Genomic DNA, 16,413 nt, shown 5'->3' with positions numbered 1-16,413 from the left:
AGGGGCCGATGCGGCTGTACTCACCAGGCAGGAGGAAACCCAGCAGGAACCGTGCTCGGCCTCTGCCAACACAGCGTGCCCCAGCCTGTGCCCCGCGCCAGCGCTCTGCCCATCGCTACGCAGCGGCAGTGGCCAGGCCCATTTGCCACAGCCCACCTGCCTTGGCTGGCGCTGGCAGGACCGGCGTCTGCAGCTGTCTCCCCGCTCACCGGCGCCCGTCCTCTTCCTCGCATCTGTGGCTCTTCGCTCTCCACTTTCCCATCTGGGGCCTCGTTTCTTCTTCACAGGCTCCGCATCGTTCCCGACTTCTCCGGTGCGGCTGGCTGGGAGCGCTCAGCGCTCATCATGCCACCCACCAGACAGCTGACAGCCCTGCCGCAGGGAGGAGCGCCCGTCTCCCGTGTTTGGCTACGTCTCCTCTCCGAAGGAAATGATGCCGGCGGAGGTGACAGCCTTGCGGGAACAGGAGAGGGAAGGGGAGCAGGCCCCGCCACCCCCTTTCCGACGCGCCTGGATTTTGCCATGCCAGTGCCCGCTTTTCCCCTCCCAAATGTTCAGCTATATCCCAGTGAGACTAGTGACTCCCTCAAGCGGGATGGATAGCCTGACTTGGAAAACTTGCTCCTGGATCAGCACCTGGCAGCATCTGACTAGGGTCTGTTCGTAAACGTGGCAATTGGACCAGCCCTTACGTTGAGTAGCCGTGGTCCGTTTCAGGGCTGCTAACAGCTGTCTGTGGATCAGCCAGGGCTGTCTCAGATGTCACTGCCTAAAAGGTGACTGCTGTATTCCCACAGTTTGTAAGGATGAGGGATGCAGATGTGGGGAATGTAGCAACCACTACCGCTTCTGGTTCCTTTACTCTGCCCTTCCTCTCCTGGTCCCAATCAGACACAAATAGAAAATAAAGGAATTACAGTATTGTGATCCATAGCTGAAGTGCATGGGCTGGACACAAATGCATGCCTCCTTCAACCGCTACAGAGACAACTGTCCTAGGCGTTGTCACTCTTTGGCATATCTGTTCAACTCTTTAAATCATCACATTGCATCCAGAAAGAGCATGCACCAACTGCAGATGCTTCCTCAGCCTGACGAAGGGTATTTATACCTGAAAGCTTGCAAAGATGATTTTTTTCCCAACTATTTGAGTTGGTCTAATAAAAGATACCAGATTTACACAAAAAAACCTTGTCTCTCCATTAAAAGAGGAGGCATTTCACTTGAAAAAATCCATTTCCTTGTGAGCTGTGTTTGGCAGAGTCTCGTGCAAACCGCTCCAGCCTAAGGTCCCAGTACTCATCCCATTTGTGTTTCAAGAGCCTGTGTCTTCAGCAGTTTTGCTGTCTTAAAATGCTCACCATCTAGAAAACAAAAGCAAATAGAAGCATTAAGGTGATCACCAGGTTCAGATAAGAGAACTCATTAGACTCAACTCACCTTCCTGGACAGCGTTGAAAGTTTAATGGGCTGTAGCCCTCACTATGAAAGGCAGCAAAGATAAGAAAAAAAGCATGAGAGCTATTCAGTAACCATCACCCAATCCACTACACTGGATTTTGGCTGCATGCGCAGAATTCCACATTGAGCTAAAGGGAAAAAAAGCAGAGTCACAAATAACAATCGCCAATTCTCTGCTTGACTTTCTCTCTGATGAGGATGTGGTGGCCTCATGAGAAAGGGGTTCAAAGGCCTGGGACCAGATTCTACTGCAGACGTGGCTACATCGCAAGCTACTGCCAGTTAAGATCAGTCAGTTGCTGGCAGTCTCAGGACAGATATCTAACGTTGCAAAAGCGGGAACATTAGCCTACCCTCCTAGACCCTGGTTCTGTTCATATCCTTGGTCTAACTGCACTTTTTTAGCTACAAGTCTGTATTGTAGATGTGCTGCATTGGTGGAAAAGGAGGCTTTGTATTTAAGCACCAACACAACAATCCATAACATCCAGGAAGCTACATCAGTGCAGATTTCTCTTGCTGAGACAAGTTCCTCGAGGTGACCCTTTTACACTGCCCGAGAACAGGAGTAATGCAGCATGCTACTATGAGGCAGTTGTGCTAAGAGATGGGTATTTTAAAAGGGTCAAGATGGATACAATTGCACCTCTAATGTCTCCTACCTTGATATATTTGTCTTTTTTTCCTTATACTCCTGGTTAGCAATGGGTTAAGCCATTTTTCTTTGAGGAAAAGGAGCCAGTTGAGGAAATTAATTCCCCACATACAACAGGAGGGAGGGAGTTGGAACCACCAAGTCATACTTTAGACTTTTTGAAGTTAATAAAGTCAATGCTGCCTTGTTCCAATTAAAAGTCTGTCCTGCACACAAAGCAACTCCATGCTTTCAAGTTTAACTTGGAAACAAATCTTCCCGTTATAACTTGATAACTGATACGATCTTTGAACTTTTTTAGCCCTCACAAAACCCACAGAAGATTCAAGTAACCACAAAGGGGACAATAAGGATTACATTCGCTAAAAGTGCTAAAATAAAATTTGCACTGATAAACTTTTTATAATTGGGTATTTGCATTGAACCCAGCAAGGACAAGAATTGAGGCTGCTCTGGGGCCCAACTGTAGGTTTCCCCTCTGTTATAAGGCCATACAACTTTTATGGCTTCTTAGGAAGGAAAAAGGATTTATAGATCAGAGCCACAGGGTTCTTCTTCTGTTGTCCATTTCTGGCTTCAATTATTCAAATCATTGCTCAGGCAAAGAATTCCCTAGGTGGCAGGTGCTGGGACTGTCACTGGGCAGTGGTACTTCAGTATGGCTGGGCACAATTCACATGAATGAAAGTTTACAGGATTGTGCTGATACAGGACAAGAGGGAGCTGAGGACTGGCTCTATACTCAGGCTTGCTTCTCTCCAGTTGTGCCTAGCTAATGCCAAGTGTTTGCCCAACAAACTTAAACTGTGCTTTCCACTTGCTACAATGATCCACAGCAGACCGGGCAAGATCAAGCATAAGCACATTATAAATATTATCACTCACCGTGGATCACAAGCTGGAAGAAAGGACAACACTGTTTTATAGTCTGACCTGCCTCTTGTCTCAATATCCAGACAGCCCTTCCCACTGTCTCTGCAATTATTGAGGAAAACTGCAACACAGTCCATTGAACTTTTAGAAAAAGGGAATGTTTTTATTAAGGAAAAGCCCACAGTGGATTATTATGCAGAACAGCAAGTTGTATTACCTTAAAGTGCATGCTCCTTAGGGACTGAGGTATTTATTTTTGTTGTGCCATAGATTTTTGTGCAGAGCTTGCATGCGCTTTGCAAAAGGCAGCATAGTGGCAAGTTGGTTGGGGACTGAGAGGATGAGTTATGCATCTGATACGGACAGTGAAGACTTTTGCCACTAGAGAGGGGAGAAAATCCCCACCTTCTTTTTCCCTTTAAAAGCCAGATGCCCCACTCCCAAATATCAAATACTGGATTTTACAAGGCCAGGTAAGGCATTACACTTTTCCTTCTAAATGAAGCAGAGAAATAGACAATGTTGACAATGCAGTTGACCACCACTAGGTTTCAGAGTCACCCCATAATGAGATAGTAGAAGTTTACACATCTCAAAACAGTCACTTCAAGCTGCCTGGACATTCAGTAATTATACATAATACAGTAGTTGTTGGTGATCAGACTTGGAAGTTTTTCTTCAGTCGTAAAAGCTAGAAACAGATATCAGGTTCTTTGTTTTAAATGCAAGCTTAGATTCTGCAGCGAGGGAATGGACTCCACAGAAATGTCCTAGCATCAAAGAATAACCCAGCACCTGGACTAAAAAAAAAAAATACCCAGGCTGGAAAGAAATCAGGTTCCGAGAGACTTCACGGGTGAGCACTGAGAGCAGTCGCCCTCCAAATCCAGCCCCCACCTCCTTCCATGGCTTGAGCAGTTTCCTGGTTGGCCACTACATTTCTTCTCTTGATGGTTTTTACTGCCTTTTGTCATAAGCACACAGCAGAGCAGGTATCACAGACAGGCTGTGCACACATTTCTGTTTAGACTCATCCACTGGGCTGTTTTAAGTTCTGAGGTCGAATTACACCTATGAATTTATGCTGGTGTAAGACGAGGCCTTTCCAGTTGCTGTCAACATTTGCTAACATGGATCACAGCTATGTAGCCATAGCTTACAAGTAATATCACACCCAGCAAGACTCTTCTCAGCACAAGGCTGAGGTTTTCACAGAATCACAGCAAATGAGGGTCGGCAGGGAGCTCAGGAGGTCACAGCTAGTCCAACCCCTTGCTCAAGGCAGGACTATCCCCAACTAGATCATCCCAACCAAAGCTGTGTTTAGCCTGGTCTTAAAAACCTTCAAGGATGGAGTCCATCACCTCACTGGGTAACTTGTTCCAGTGTTTTACTACTCTCCTAGTAAGAAAGTTTTTCCTAATATCTAACCTCAACTTCCCTTTGCTCTTTGTTCTGTCATCTGCCACCACTGAGAACAGTCCAGCTCCATCCTCTTCGGAACCATCCTTCAGGTAGTTGAAGGCTGCTATTAAATCCCCTCTCGGTCTTCTCTTCCTTAGACTAAATAAGTCCAGTTCCCTCAGCCTCTCTTTAGAAGTCATGTCCCCCAGTCCCCTAGCCATTTTTGTTGCCCTCTACTGGACTCTCTCCAATTTGTTCATATTCTTTCTGCAGTGGAGGGGGGGGGATGGAGCAAAACTGGACACAGTACACCAGATATGGCCTCGCCAGTGCAGAATAGAGGAGAACAGTAATTTCCCTCAATCTACCAGCAACACTCCAACCAATGCAGCCCCATATGTCATTAGCCTCCTTTGCAACAACAGCACACTGCTGGCTCATACCCATCTTATTGTCCACTGTCACCCCCAGGTCCTCATCTGCAGAGCTGCTGCCCAGCCAGTCACCCCCAGCCTGCGCCGGTGCATGGGATTGCTCTGTCCTAAGTGCAGGACTTTGCACTTGTCTGTTGAACATCAAGATTTCTTTTGGCCCAATCCTCCAATTTGCTGAAGTCTTTCTGAACCCTAGCCATATTCTCCAGTGAATCTACTACTTCCCCCAGATTGTTGTCATCTGCAGACTTGCTGAGGGTGCACGCCATCCCATCTTCCAGATTGTTAATGTAAACATTGAATAAAACTAGCCCCAGGGCACTCCACTTGATACCAGCTGCCAACTAGACATTGAGCCATTGACTACTATCCTTTGAGCCCAACAATCCAGCTAGTTTTCTACCCACTTTAGAGTCCATTCATCCAACCTGTATGTCTTTAGCTTGCTGGCAAGAATGTTGTGGGAGACCGTCAAGCGAGCGTACCAATCCACGGCATGAGTCGAGGTGCATATGGGCTGAGCCACTACTATTACTACCAACGAGCTGCACCGCTAGGATAACACAAAATGATATATTAACATTAAAGAAAGAATACAGAGAACCTTCTTGCCAAAGACCAGTTAAGATGAACAGAGATGACTTCAAGTTTCTTCACCGTCACCAACAGCCAGTCAAAGAGAAAACCCCATGGGTTGAGCTGCCATAAAAACAAATCACCAGGACTGGTTACCGATTCATCCTGTAGCCAGATTAATGTTTCTTTCCCAGGCCGGCACGGCCTGCACCAGCCATTTCCAGTTGCCTCCGTCCAAGTTCTGTCTGTTCTTTAGCTGCCGTAATCATTAAAAATCAACGTGCTTCTCAGACACACAGTATACTTTGTACATTGAGTTATTTAAATGTTTTTATTATGACAATTTACATGTCATATTTATATGAAAGAAATGACAGTAGATATTATAACAAAAACATTATGAAAGAAAAAGTTACACAATTAGGCCTACAAGCTATAAAATGGCTTCAGGCCCAGCTTATACACAAAGAGTTCTGACCAGACTGTAGTGAGAGACAACATTGAACATTTCATTAACAAAAATATTGGCACCAGCCTTAACATTTTTTTTTTTACTTAATTTACAAGGAATACAGTATTTAAACAGTTGTGTACTGCAAATCTAAAAACAGGAGCTGTTATTAAACTGCAGTTAACCCTTTGAGCACTGAGGCCACCATGACTTCCATTTTAAAAAGTGTTGAACGCATCATGTGTTCCATGCACGCGAGATCAGCAGTGGGGGGGGGGGGAAAACCAGCGAAAGCACCACCTATCCAATGTGCAACAAGAATCCAGTTTTTCCAGCACACTTCCTCATCCACACACACAGTGCATGACCCTCAGTCCTCCCCCCTCAACATTTTAGCAAGTCATGATTTCAGAGAGATTAAAAAAAAAATCATCATCATAAAGGTTCAGGACTCAAGCAAGGCAAGAGCTAAATTCTATGAAGAGCTAAATTTTTGGGACTTTATCATGTTACCTTTGAAGAGAAAGAAAATAAGAATGAGGCCATATGTGAATGTGAGCTCTTAAGGAATTGTAAGTTTTCTCTGCAAACATTTAAACAGCACACAGGCCTAGGACCCAAACCTGTATTTCATGTAAGCACATTTTAAATTTTCAGAGGCCTTACTGGGCTGTTTTGACCTGGTTCTCGCTGAGTACTGGGTAACAGCCATTCTGCTAGCAAGTAATCTGTTCTATATTTGCTGGGACAGAGCGTACAGACACGAACATCAGGTATAACGCACAGGATCTGTGTCTCTCTGAGAGCAATCATACAACAAAACAGGGACATTAAACTTTATGAATCAGGCAAATACCATAGGAGAGCTGCTACGTGCATCTTTTAAAGGAGGGCTGTGAAACACTGGTGAATTGCATTGGCATTTACAGAAATCATATTCATATAAGGGTTTGTTTTTGTTGTTTTTTTTTGGGGGGGGGAGAGGGAGGAAGTACCATTTCAATTAATAGAGTATAAGAATAAGATACTGTACAAGATTTAAGAGTCCATGTCATGAGTATGAAATAGAAAACAAATGAAGGCATATAGATTTATGATCTGACTTCCTTTCCTATCACATTACCTTGAGTAGTAGATTAGTATCTATTGAGGACCTTACATTGCTATAGCTAATACATGGTGCACTGCTACTAGGCCTATTACATGGTTTAGTAGAACAGCTTTATGCCTGTTGAACCACTTACGTTATGCTCTGACAGACTAACCTACGTATCACTGATCAGTTCACCTGCTTGGGTTGTAACACAAGCAATAAAGATCAGAGCAACAGTGTCACCTCCACCAGAGTGCCCCAAAGCCAAACACTGTTGCAGCATTTTATGTACTGATCCAAAATGTCCCCAACACTGCAGTGCATACCTGCCCCCTCCCCTTCCAGAAGTTTTTATGCAGCCTGAGGATAAAGGTGAATGGAAGAAGGTCTTGGGATCATCTTCAGCTGACACCACTGATTTGAAGCCCAGTCAGTTTTGAGGAGTGCCTCAGTGGTTTCAGGTACAACTACATGTGTTTGAGTCCTCTCCTGCCACACTGTACTTTTGCAATCATGTTTCTCTCTTGCATCCGCTCACCCCTACTCCTCAATGCTCTTTTAGGGATCCACTTACACAGGGAAAGTAACTCTGTCTATGCTTGGGGAACCATAGAGACTGATTATACACAAAGTGCTCTCCAGTGCACAAGGTAAACTGAAAAAAACCCAGCAACAGCAGTTCCCATCAGTAACCTTTGGGGGGACCTGTAGCAATAGCAGGTACATTTGCAGAACCCAAGTGCCTTCACTAAGTACGTGGCCTCTTTGACTGCATTGCTTTGGCCCCCACTACAAAATGGTAATGAGAAACCCGAGTGTTCATTCATTTTTTAGCTGTATTTATGTCTCGAGCCTCTCACGTGTTTATTTGTACATACTCATCATCTACTTTAGAGGGGTCTATTTCTTCCTTCAGAAGCTGTGCATGAGTTTTAAATGTCATTTTAAGCAATATAAATCTCTTGCAATGTACAAAATAAGTTAAATTACTCTGCAGTGTCAGGGCAATTATTTCAACTCCCAGGCAAACTTGGTTTCTGCTGTTTGGACTTCTCCCATTCAAACAGGCAGTTCTGCTAGACTAAGAGCTTAACAAGCAACTTGTTTTCAAAAGTGACTAGTGCTTCTCAGTGGGCACGTCTACACGTGCATTAAGCCACCCTGGTTACTGCGCATTAAGTTTAATAACAGGTACCAACTAAATGCACAGTAACCAGTGCTACTGCACAGTAGCACCTGCACACACCTTTTAAGTGATGTTGATGTGTGGTAGACTAATTCTACTGCGCATTAGCACAACTACACAGCTTTTGCTGTGACGTGCTAATGCGCAGTAGAATTAGTCTACTGCACATTTAGCATCTCGTGTAGACGCACCCAGTGTCTCCTATCCTGGGTGTCCAGTGTGAGGCTTCTTGGAGGGGTCCAATCTCCAGCAAGCGGGTGCTCTGCCATTTCTGAAGTCAACTGCCTTTATGCAAATACCCAGAACCAGAGGCATCCAAAATCATTAGTCATTTTTGAAAAATTAGTTCCATACATATGACCAAAGTGAGCTCAATGAACATTAAGGCTTCTCTCTGATAACTTCTCCTTTCCTGGCTTCCATGACTTAAGAACCACATCCCACAGCCTCACTCAAGAAAAGGGTGCAAGTCACAAGGTAAGATCAGCACCAAGTATCTCCTGGATTGTACCAAGAAATTGGAGTGCAAGTCCATACACCCTTATGCCAATGAGTATCTCGATGACTTCCCCAGGAGCAGTCCCCTATGGAAGGGACCGGGCTCTTCCACATGAATTACTGGGGCTCACCCCACCAATTTCTTCAATGGAGGTTTGTTGCTGCTAGAAGGAGGTAAGGTTTTATATTTTGATATATCCATTTAAAAGGTTTTATTGACCCAATGAACTGGACATATTCTGATAGAGAAACATTGCTAGGACACCCACTGCATCTTACACATCAGTAACACACATATGTGAACATTTATTTTGGGCCAAGCTTTCCTGTTGAAGAGCATTCAAGGCCAAGTGGGAAGAGCCTGAAGACAGAGCTCTATAATGGATCTGGATAGTTATGTAGTTCAAATGATAAATGTTAAGATAAATCATAAATATTGTACCACAACCGTGCAAAGGTTATGGGGGGAGGGTTTTGCCCCTTTTATGAACATCTATGTTGCCTTGACATTCTTTGAATAACAAGGTGTCCCTGTGAGGAGTTCAGATATAGGAAATGGAAAAAGAGAAGCCGAGCTAAACAGTTAGATCAAATTAGCATAAAAGCAACTGAGGCACCTTAAGCAAGCTTTGAAGAAGGTGATATACCTGATAAACACATGATTCAGAAAAAAAAATCCCTGTTCTTATGTGCCATCAGAACAGAGCAAGCTTTGGATGCAGGATCAGGAAGGCATGTTTGTGTTGGCATGTGAGTTAATGGCCGTAGTTCTGAACACGCTATCAGATGCTCCAAGAGTTAAACTGTTTAGCACTGATCTTCCTATAGTTATCATTGAACCAAGAGATGCCACCTGCCTCTAAATTTGTATTTTTTTTAACAGACAAGTCTTATATTATGGGTTTGGTTAGTTTATTGCATCACATCCTTTTAGCATGAAGTGAAGCCACAGTGCACTTAAGTCCTCAATGCCCATACCGGCTGTTTGCAAGCCAGCAAATACCAGTCTCTCATCCTTGTGATATGGATTAAAAATTGCCACCCCCACCCCTGCTCCCTTAATTTATAGCCCACCCCCCCAAACCCACTTAAAACCCAAATTGCACTTTAAAATCAACTAACTTACCACTCAGCTCTGCTCTAAAACAGTGTTCAATTAAAAACAAATGCCGTATGCCAGCTGTTAGTAGCATCCTGATGCATGTCAGTTTGTGCAATAATTTGCTTACTTATAGGACTCATGTCTGTTGATTTCTTTTCTATTTAGCTGGCTGGTTAAAAACCCTCAAGGCCAGTTTCCATGTTGATTGTAAAGCTGTTTGATCTTGCGATTCTTAAACTGAAGTGAAGGGGAGCAATCATTGTGGAGCAATCCAAAGGCACTGCTCTTCAGTCCTGACTGATTACAGTAGGACATGATCTGGTGTGGCTACCCGTACAATGCACCATTATTTTGGTCTGCGCTCATGGGGACTGAAGACTTCCAAGGGGGTGTTATATACTTCCCATTAAACAGAACATCTTCACAACAGGAGGGGGAAAATTCAGGCCCCCTCTTTAAGCCAAATTCTGCAGGATTTAATTGGACAAGATTCCCACTGCTATGCAAGGGAGCCCTAGAAACCTTCAAATCAACCAGAAAGGCTGATTTATAAAAGGGCTGCATGAGCAATCAGACTCAAGAACAGTATTACAGTCTGCACACACTGTCTCCTGCTTCACGGCTGAGGCATTAGTACCAACTGACCTTTTTGACATCTTTTTGCTTTCACACCACTCCCATGAGTAAGAGCCAGCATCCGATTTTCTTCCTAGGTACTGTATCCAATCCTTCCACCTCTTCTGCATTTTTACTACATTTAAAGGACTTGCCCACAAAATAGCTGAAAGTCAGCGTGAACTCTACAAACAAGACTGTTTGCTACTGCACTGATCAGATGTCAAAAGGCAAAGTCAAGCAGTGAAAGGGTTATGGCACTGCCCAAACAACTGAAAAATCATGGCCGCACGGAATGCTGCTACACGTGATTAGCCAGTTTGCGCTGCAAATAGCAAACACGTTCAGCAATGACTAAAATTGGAGAAAGGAAGCCAGTGGTCTGGCTTGTTTTAAGATGCATGGATGTTAGAAATGTAGGTGGGCTACATTTATGCATCATCTAAGCAAAGGGAAAAAACCCATATACAGTAGCTTAAAATGCTACATAAGCTTTAAGAACACTTTCTAAACTTCTGTGGCTTTTCACTACCCTGTTTTTTAACATCTGATAATGAAATGCGTTAACCTGTTAGCAAGTTGATATGATGGGAAAAAGCACTGCGTTTAATTCAAATCGAACAAACTCTCATTTAGAAACTGAATTTTTAAAAAAATTCTTTTTTTAGGTCTGAAACCTGGCTTAGCACAGCAAATAATGATTCGGTCCAAACCTTTTTTCAATGCTGACGATTCTAGTTTTATAGAAGGATAAATGCACCGCTCGATTTCAAATCAATAATATGAATGGAGTGGGTCCTACAGAACTCGCATGGAAAGGGAGGGAAACAAAAACAGCAACAAAAACAAGAGTTTCAAGGCGAGACGGTAGGTTTTTTTGGATCTAGGTTTTCTAGAGAGGTATTTTGTAAAGGCCTAATGCCAGTTTTATTACAATAAAACAGAAGTGCTTAACTACTGACTGACTAGGAAATACAATATTATGTTGGGGAGCTGGGTGGGGGAGGGAAGGAGAACTCACTCCTTGGTGCCAGCAGCAAATCTGGTGCATCCATTGCCGGCAATGGACATAACACCAGACAAAAATTCCAAATCTCAGAGCAAAAGGATTAACAGATGTGACCTCATTGGATTTCAATGTTTGGCAGATGGGTTTGAGCCGTCTCTGTGCTGCAACATGTACAAGCACCGCAGCCTGCATCTTATTGTAGAGTGAAGAGAAAACCAATTTTTACCCCAAACAACCTGCACCTCTGCTGTTCATTATGTGCTGCGTAAGCTGTCCAGGTTTTTTAAAGTCTCTACACTTGAATACAAGCACATGTCACTGCACATCCACTCCAAAGCTGATCGGCCCTTGGAATTAAGTGTTTTCTCCCAGAAATACTGCCTTCTTGAAATCAGTTGGTCACGTGACAATTATTAAAATGTATATTAAGAAAATTCTAACGGCCAAAGGCCAACACTACATTCAAAACCTGCTAATACATCCAGGCAGATAAGTAAATCAAAACAAACACACGCACGCACCCAAAACAGAAAACCTCCAAAAGGAAAACTGCTCCATTTGTTTACTTCAATTTGAAGTAGATATTAGGACATGAATGGACCAGTCAAGGTTTATTTGAAAATCCCCCCATCATCAGATGTGTCGTAATCCTGTGGTCAATGCAGTATGTACAAACATATTCCATTCCAAATACTTGGACATATAAAACTCAAAAGGCCAGGCAGTTACTTGTTCTGTTGCCTGCAAAAGCGCACAGCACCCCCATGAAGCTATTCCCTTTACAGACAAACATCCCTTCGATAGTTCCTTCCATCAGACACCGTATGTGACAAGCCATCTAATGGACTATGCGTGGAAAAGCTTTGTAAATGCATTGCTAGCACGTTTCAACTGTCAAAACTTCATTACAGTACACTTTACTGTACAAACACTTTAAAGGATGTTTATTAGGAAACTGCAAGTCGTAATGGATACTAGAGTTCGTGTTCATGGTACTTTCTTGGCCTCTAACCGTGGTTGCCTCCGGTATTAAATCAAACTGCTTTCATGAAGGTGATTTACTAAAATGAGCTATGGTATGTTAATTTACAACTCACAAGATGAACAGTACAGATGTTAATGTTGAACCTGTCTGTTAAATTGTAATCTAAGTTGTGAACATTTAAATAGAATATATATCTCATATGAAAAAGCTAAAGCACAAGTGCTTCCAGGACCCCTCCCTCCCCGCTAGCCCTGCCCTGTTACACTTTGGGCCCTGATGGGTTTGGAATGCTTTCTTAGGCCACCCATTGCCACAAATTTGTATGCCCTCAGGAAATATAAAGTCAAAAATATACAAATCTCTTGCTGCTGTGACGTTTTGGTGAATGAAATTACCCAGGACCATGGACTTGGAAGGAGAGGGGAAAAAAAAAAATTGAGAGGGAATTTACAGCAATTTATCTTCAAAGTTCAAAACTGGTCACTTCACAGAAAGACTGCAGGACTGGTGAAATTCTTGCTTCTAAAAAGTGATACTGTAGTGGAGAATTTTCTAGGAAAAATAAAACAGCTTTTAACAACTGGCCCGCTGGTATGAGCTACCGTGGAATAAATTAGCACAAAAATGGAAGAAAGTCTTATAACTGTTCACTGTTACAGACATAATCAACCAGGTCAGTCACTCTCAAAAGTTCATCTTCCTCTTCCTCTGGACCTACTGCCTCCTGCCCACTCCCTGTCCCATTGGGTGCCAGGCTAGCATTGGCTGTGCTGTCCTTGGGGGCTTGGGTCTTCTCACCTGGTTTGCCAATCAAGTTCTCAATTGTTTTACCTGGGCTTTGTCCATTGGTGGAAGGCAAATCCACTAGGCTGTAGTCCAACGGGCTTTCTACTTTTCCTACATTATCAAAGTCATCTTCATCGTCACTCTCTATCCGGTAGGAGGGCTTCTTGATGCTGTCGTGAGGAGCATGTGGCACCGATAGCTTATGAGCAGGAGCAGGCTTCTCCACGTCATTGTTAGCACTGTCGCAGTTATCTTCATCGTCCGTCTCGATTCGATTCAGCCGCTTGCGGACAGGTCTCCCCTCCTCTTGCTCATCCCCTTCCTCCTCTTCCGAATATTCGTCTGTACTCCGGCTGCGCTTTCGGATCGACCGCTTGGATTTCTTTGCTGGTTCATCGTCTTCAGAGTTCTTGGACAGGTAGCTCTCTGGAACAAGTAGCAGACTTAAAGCCATTAGCAAATCTGAGGGTAGGCAACACAGTTACAATTGCGCTTTTTATTTCCCCCATCACTCCTCCCTTCATTCTGTGCTCGGAGGTTTGCTCTTGGATGAAAGCAAGGGCTTTTCCCTGAATAGGGAGAGCCTGGCTTTATCCTTTCAACACTTCTAGCTTCTGATGGCCTGGGTAAGAAGAGTTAGGATAGAAAATCAAACACTATTGGGCCATCATCAGCAAAAAGCATGCTCGCTTCGAGGAAGTGCAACACAGGTCCAAGTAGCCTCTGGTTTATTTGAATAGTCTCTCCTATGGTTCCATAAGAAATTTTGCAAGTAATTATATTTCCAGTGACACTTTTACATACACCATGCATTAACATGCTTTTAGGAAATAGCAACTGTTCTTTTGTGATGAAAAGCTAGTACCGTAAATTTCTTATAAAGCAAGTTTTCATACAAAATAGGTATCACTTAGGCACTAGCAAATCAAGAGTCTAGACTTCAAAGGGCTGAAATCGATCATACTACTGAGCTCATTCTTACCAAATGACATCTCTACATCCCATGTGGGGGAAAGGACTAAAAATTATTTTGTGGGACTGAGTTTATAAAATGCTTCCAGGAACAACCACTAGTTATGGATGCCCAACTGGCCACAAAACGCCTGTTTTACAGAAGAGTTGAGTATCCACAGCAGTCAATTTATTCAGCCAACAGTGTTCAGCACCTCTGAAAGTCAGACCCAAGGTGCCTCATAAGTTGGGTACCCGTAAGGCAAGGCACTGAATATTAGCGGCCATTTTTGAAAGCTCTGGCCTTACACTAATACACAGACCACTCACAGATATCACGCTGACTACTACTGAGGCACCGCGTCCTCTGTGACAGAATACAACAACTGTTTATCTGTGCTAAGCAGCACGCCAGGAGTTTAAAATGGGAGACAAGGAAAGCTTTAATTACAACTACAAGGGGAATGCAGGGCGGCAGAACACAGATACCAAGTTGAATACTACCAGCACTCCAGAAATAACACCAGGATTAATACCCTTATTCTTACCAGCGAAATATTTAATGACTACAAGGGACAGGTCTTTGTGATTTTGCACCTGAATAATAACAAATGCTTCTTTCTTCCAAAACAGTCACCTATCCTACTGCAGGATCCCAACACTCCTGACCAGGTGAAGCAATTTTCTACTAGAAAGTCAGGAGTAATAGAGATTTTGATAAGTACATGTCATAATGCATTGTTATATATTTACAGATGGCTTGAAAAGGATCTATTAGCTCAAGGGTTGGCAATCCCCGGCACAGGTGCCAAAGAGTGGTACACGAAGGTATTTTACTTGGCAAACGTGCCTTGGGGCAGATGACGGGGAAGGAGCTGGGGCTGTGCTGCCACAACAAGGATTGGGCCCTTGCAGCTCCCCCGCTGTCTCCTCCTGGCATGCCAACATCTTGCAAGTCGTTGTTGCGGGTGTTTTGGCACTCTGCCCAAAAACATTGCCGACCCCGGTATTAGCTGTTTGGAAATGTCAAGGAGCTCAGGAAAAAATCTCTGTATGCCTCTGACTAACAGCACCCAATACAGCAGGGCCTTGCCTTTGTTACACCCCATATTTTTCTGCTTAGGTAAATGGTCACATCTTTGTCTCTTCAGAGGGTGGAGCGTCCCTCTTACCTTCACTGTCTGAAGTAGAAAGCCTTCGTTTATGAACTCGTCTTAACTCTTTTCCATATCGGACACTTTTCTGTGAGCCATCACTTTCTGAATCCTCCTTATAGTTCACTTGTCTCTTCTGATTCCTCCTGGATCTTCTCCGCCTAGTTTCCAGGTAATCGTCGTCACTGTAGTCTGTATAATCACCGCTGTCTGTAAGGAAGGAAGGAAACAACCATGTGCATTATTCCATTAAAATGAACACACACAGACCCAAACTAGGTGCATGCCACTTTACACAAGATTCAGATTTACCCTAACAGAATGGAGCACTCTTCAGGCACAGGAAGATCTTGACCACCACACCTAAAATGGGATGGTCATTATGATGACATCTTCCAGGCCCATACTATTCCACTGGCCACCCATTCACTTCTAGCTCAAAACTGCCCCTGTTTCAAAAATCCACTGTGAATTTGCTCCAGTCACTCATGGAAGCCTCTTTCTCCACTCCTCCAGCTCTGGTTTCCTTTTGAATTTTTCATATAATCTCACCCCTACTGATGCAAATGATGCCCTCCCTGCCAGCTGGGACTACTTGCATGAATCTGAGTCAATGGCACATGCTCCTTTCAATTTTCACTGGACAATACTTCTCCCCGACACCCCCACTATTTTAATTTAATTATTCAAGCCATTTGGAGACAATACGCGTGAAAAGAAACCAACAGAACAAAACTAAATTGTAGGCAAGTGCCAACTTCAGAACATTTTATCTGTAACAGTGAGATCTACCACACAGGTGTGGAAATGAAGCTGAACGTATGACTGAAGAACCAGAGGAGAGACTTCACAAAAACCAACCTATTGCCACTTCCAGTTCTCCCAGCATGAGGCTCCAGACACTCAGCACCCTGCTGGGGGTGCATTAGTCACCTTTTGCAACAACTGAAAACAGCCAGAGGATATGAATTCAATTTAGAGCTTTTTTCTTTGAGCTGTCTCAAAATCGTTACCCAAGAGCACAGTACTGATTTTCTGGACCTAGCACAAGTTCCCATATTGTGTTACTGGCTGAAGTGACTTACAATTTAAAAAGGTCCCCCCCTCCCTTCAAACATATTAAGAGGGCTCAATTAGAAGCCCCAGATACTTGAGAAATCAAAGCAAGACAGCTCTCAGT

At 43.7% G+C, this 16,413-nt stretch overlaps 1 protein-coding gene across 2 annotated transcripts in view; it reads right to left on the bottom strand.

The window, feature by feature from the left end:
* Window positions 1-147: 147 nt before the first annotated feature.
* RSF1 (remodeling and spacing factor 1) overlaps window positions 148-16,413 on the bottom strand; it is a 116,380-nt gene continuing 100,114 nt past the window's right edge. The window contains exons 15-16 of one of the 2 annotated variants that reach the window (XM_019493587.2): window positions 15,252-15,443; window positions 148-1,364 (exon numbers count right to left, since the gene is read on the bottom strand). In XM_019493587.2, the coding sequence (XP_019349132.1) occupies window positions 1,300-1,364; window positions 15,252-15,443 (257 nt within the window). In that variant the 3' untranslated portion in view covers window positions 148-1,299. Of the gene's footprint in view, window positions 1,365-5,715; window positions 13,555-15,251; window positions 15,444-16,413 lie in introns of those variants that run through there. The other variant, XM_006272444.4, reaches the window with a different exon arrangement.

The sequence above is a fragment of the Alligator mississippiensis genome, chromosome 1, assembly GCF_030867095.1.
Source record: "Alligator mississippiensis isolate rAllMis1 chromosome 1, rAllMis1, whole genome shotgun sequence".
In the NCBI taxonomy this organism is placed as follows: domain Eukaryota; kingdom Metazoa; phylum Chordata; order Crocodylia; family Alligatoridae; genus Alligator; species Alligator mississippiensis.
The sequence above is the reverse complement of the archived record's forward strand: the minus strand, read 5'-3'. Positions and strand labels throughout refer to the sequence as shown.